This window comes from Triticum aestivum, chromosome 6B (genome assembly GCF_018294505.1).
Source record: "Triticum aestivum cultivar Chinese Spring chromosome 6B, IWGSC CS RefSeq v2.1, whole genome shotgun sequence".
Lineage (NCBI taxonomy): Eukaryota > Viridiplantae > Streptophyta > Magnoliopsida > Poales > Poaceae > Triticum > Triticum aestivum.
The window spans coordinates 495,297,898-495,301,179 of NC_057810.1; the positions used below are offsets into that span (position 1 = coordinate 495,297,898).

The following is a 3,282-nucleotide window of genomic DNA, read 5'->3' on the forward strand; positions in this document are numbered from 1 at the left end:
TCAAAAAGAAAAAACGTGATCGTGTGGAGAAACCGCACTCGATCTGTACGTACCACATCTCCATTTCCATCCACCCTGTTGGCGACGCACTTGCCCCCCCTTTTCCTTTGTTTTCCTTTTGCCGAAAAACGCACGTATCGTGCGCGAGGTCGGTCGTCTCCAATCTCCACCCTGACAAATGCGAAGCCCGGCCCCACGTCAAAGTCCATTGGAGTGCCTCGGAAAACTTCGTCCCTATATAAGCAAGTCCCCTGGTGTCTCACAACATTCCAAGACAGGGAGATCATTCGCCCGGCAGCCTTTCCTTTCCCTCGTTCCTTCCTTGGAACGTTGCGTTGCTCCCCTTCTCCCTCCTCCTGTCAGCTCGTAGCATAATTCCAACAGAATAAGTGACGCAGAAGCGAGGCTACAAGCAGCGGTCAACCTATATATACCATACTAGAGCCGGCCAGCCGGGCCGCATTTTCTTGGCACGCTTGCAGTAGGGAGGGACTCGTCTGGACTTGCTTCTGCCGTGATCATGGAGGCCGCCGCGAGGGACCCGCAGAGTGGGCTGGAGTGGCGGGTGACGGTGCCGGAGGGCGCGTCGGTGACGGTGGAGTACGAAGCCGGGCCGGCCGGGAGAGCCTGGGCGTCGATGGTCGCCTCCGTGCTCATGCTCGGAGCCACGGTGTCCGGCTTCGCCAAGAAGGTGTGGAAGATTGGCGCCGATGATCCGAGGAAAGTGGTGCACGGCCTCAAAGTCGGCGTTGCTCTTACCTTGGTCTCCGTCTTCTACTACACCAGGCCTCTGTACGACGGCGTCGGAGGGGCTGCCATGTGGGCCATCATGACCGTCGTCGTCATTTTCGAGTACACTGTTGGTAAGTCGCACCTAGTAGAATTACAAAACGGATCAGCTGCAATCGCATGTCTTCAGCATGCATGTATTCACGTACTCTTGGTTTGGTCGCTGATTTTATTTGTGTATGGACGTGTAGGCGGCAGCGTGTACAAAGGGTTCAACAGGGCCGTGGCGACGGCGAGCGCCGGCGTGCTCGCGCTGGGCGTGAACTGGGTGGCGAGCAAGTCCGGCGATAAGCTCGAGCCGGTCATCACCTGTGGCTCCCTCTTTCTGCTTGGTACGTACTATAAACCTTCGTGCGCACTCGTAAATCGGCCACGCTTTCTGCCACAGGTACTAATAATTATCTATGTGTGCGCGTGCAGCTGCGGCAGCCACCTTCTCGCGGTTCATACCGACGGTGAAGGCCCGGTTCGACTACGGCGTGACCATCTTCATCCTGACATACAGCCTGGTGGCCGTGTCGGGGTACCGCGTCGACGAGCTGGTGGCGCTGGCGCAGCAGCGGCTTCTCACCATAGCCATCGGAATCTTCATCTGCCTCGCCGTCTGCGTGCTCATCTGGCCCGTGTGGGCTGGCCAGGAGCTGCACCAGCTCACGGTGCGCAACATGGAGAAGCTCGCGGCCGCCGTGGAGGGCTGCGTCGAGGACTACTTCGCCGAGGAGGGCGCGAAGAGTGCGCAGGCCAAGTCGGACGGCTACAAGTGCGTGCTCAACTCCAAGGCGTCCGAGGACTCGCAGGCCAACCTGGCGCGGTGGGAGCCCGCGCACGGCAAGTTCGGCTTCCGCCACCCCTACGCCCAGTACACTAAGCTCGGCGCCGCCATGCGCCACTGCGCGTACTGCGTGGAGACCCTCAACAGCTGCGTCGGCGCCGAGGTCCAGGCCCCCGAGAGCGTCAAGCGGCTCCTCGCCGATGTGTGCACGAGGCTGGGCGCGCAGTGCGGGCGGGTTCTGAGGGAGGCGTCCAGCTCCGTCGCCACGATGACGACCTCCCCGGCGCTGGACTTCGCCGTGGCAGACATGAACACGGCCGTGCACGAGCTGCAGGGCGACATGCGGGAGCTCCCGTTTACCCTGGCCGGGGGGCCGGGGGAGGCGTCACTGATCGACGCCATGCCGCTCTTCACTGTGGCGTCGCTGCTGACGGAGATATCGACGAGGATCGAGAGCGTGGTCGACGCCGTGGACACGATGGCCAGCCTCGCCAGCTTCAAGCAGGCGGACGATGATGACGACAAAAGGGGGGATGCCGAGCTGAAAACGAAAGTACATCCATTGAACGAGACAGACTCCGATGAGCCACCTGAAGAAAACAAAACAACCAAACTTTCTGAACAGGTTTAAAACGAGCGTCTATGAAAGAGCTCCGGAGCAGCTGGACTTATCGAACTGGGCGAGTAGCCGAGTATGATCAGATTTAACCTGACAATACCATCGAATTAGTTATATCCTAGTAACTACATTCTTGTCTATAGCGTTGGTTATTATTTTCCGCGGACAGAAGATGATGCATAAACTTCTGACCCGCGGCGTTCAGGTCAGAATAAAAACCGGCTTATGATCATCGGAGAGTAGACCGGCATCCATCATCTTGTACCTGTGCATACATATATGTTTGACACGATCATACAAACTGATGAAATGACACTAGTTTTCCTCATTTCAGAATATGAAATGACACTAGTTGCTAGTAGCACGTACCCGTGTGCGTACCACACTTGTACAAACCGACGGAAGAGGCGGCTGAGCACAAAGTGAATCAGGCCATGAGCTTTGCAGGACAGGCTAAAATAAGCCAATCCTATAGACACGGCGCCATTCTCCCAGCGGTCACTCTCCGTGCTTTTCCCCTAGTCGATGCCATGTTTCTATTTCTCTGGTGCAGTCTGTTGCATTACAGCAGCGCGGCGCACTAGAGGATCGTGCGCGTTGCATTGCCCCGGTTCCGATCGTATCGCCTCGAGAAAGAGGTTTTATAATCTGGCCGGGAAAGGCGTCGTCCTTGTCCGGCCGACGGCGGCGCGCGGCGTGATGCGGTGCAACTCAAACCCATCGAGCTCGATGGCGGAGCGCGGAAAGGAGTCTCGTATCGTACCTGCTGCCGAGGTTAGGACGACGGTGGCCATGACTGAGATTCGGCCCAGCTCCTTCCTAGTGGAGGACAAACACAGCTGCACTGAGGTACTGGGAGATGGGAGAGAAGACCCCCTGATGGCGGGGTAGATGACGCTTCATGCATATCTGAAATGCAATGGCGGACCGCTGGATCAGTCGGTTGATATCATCATCTTCGAGCTGAGCGATAGCCACGGGATAATGTTTCGGTGGCGGTAATGCGCATGGAAACAGCGTTATCTCCGTAGTTAGCCGTGGCTGAATAATATCTCGTGAGATATTGCGATCTTCGGATTTCAGTAGCCCCCATGCACTGCAG

At 57.3% G+C, this 3,282-nt stretch overlaps 1 protein-coding gene across 1 annotated transcript; it reads left to right on the plus strand.

The window, feature by feature from the left end:
* Positions 1-283: 283 nt before the first annotated feature.
* LOC123134292 (aluminum-activated malate transporter 10) lies at positions 284-2,499 on the plus strand. The gene is made up of 3 exons (XM_044553563.1): positions 284-863; positions 981-1,121; positions 1,210-2,499. The coding sequence occupies exons 1-3, from the start codon at positions 521-523 to the stop codon at positions 2,190-2,192; spliced, it is 1,467 nt and encodes a 488-aa protein (XP_044409498.1). The 5' UTR covers positions 284-520; the 3' UTR covers positions 2,193-2,499.
* The last annotated feature ends 783 nt before the right edge of the window (positions 2,500-3,282 follow it).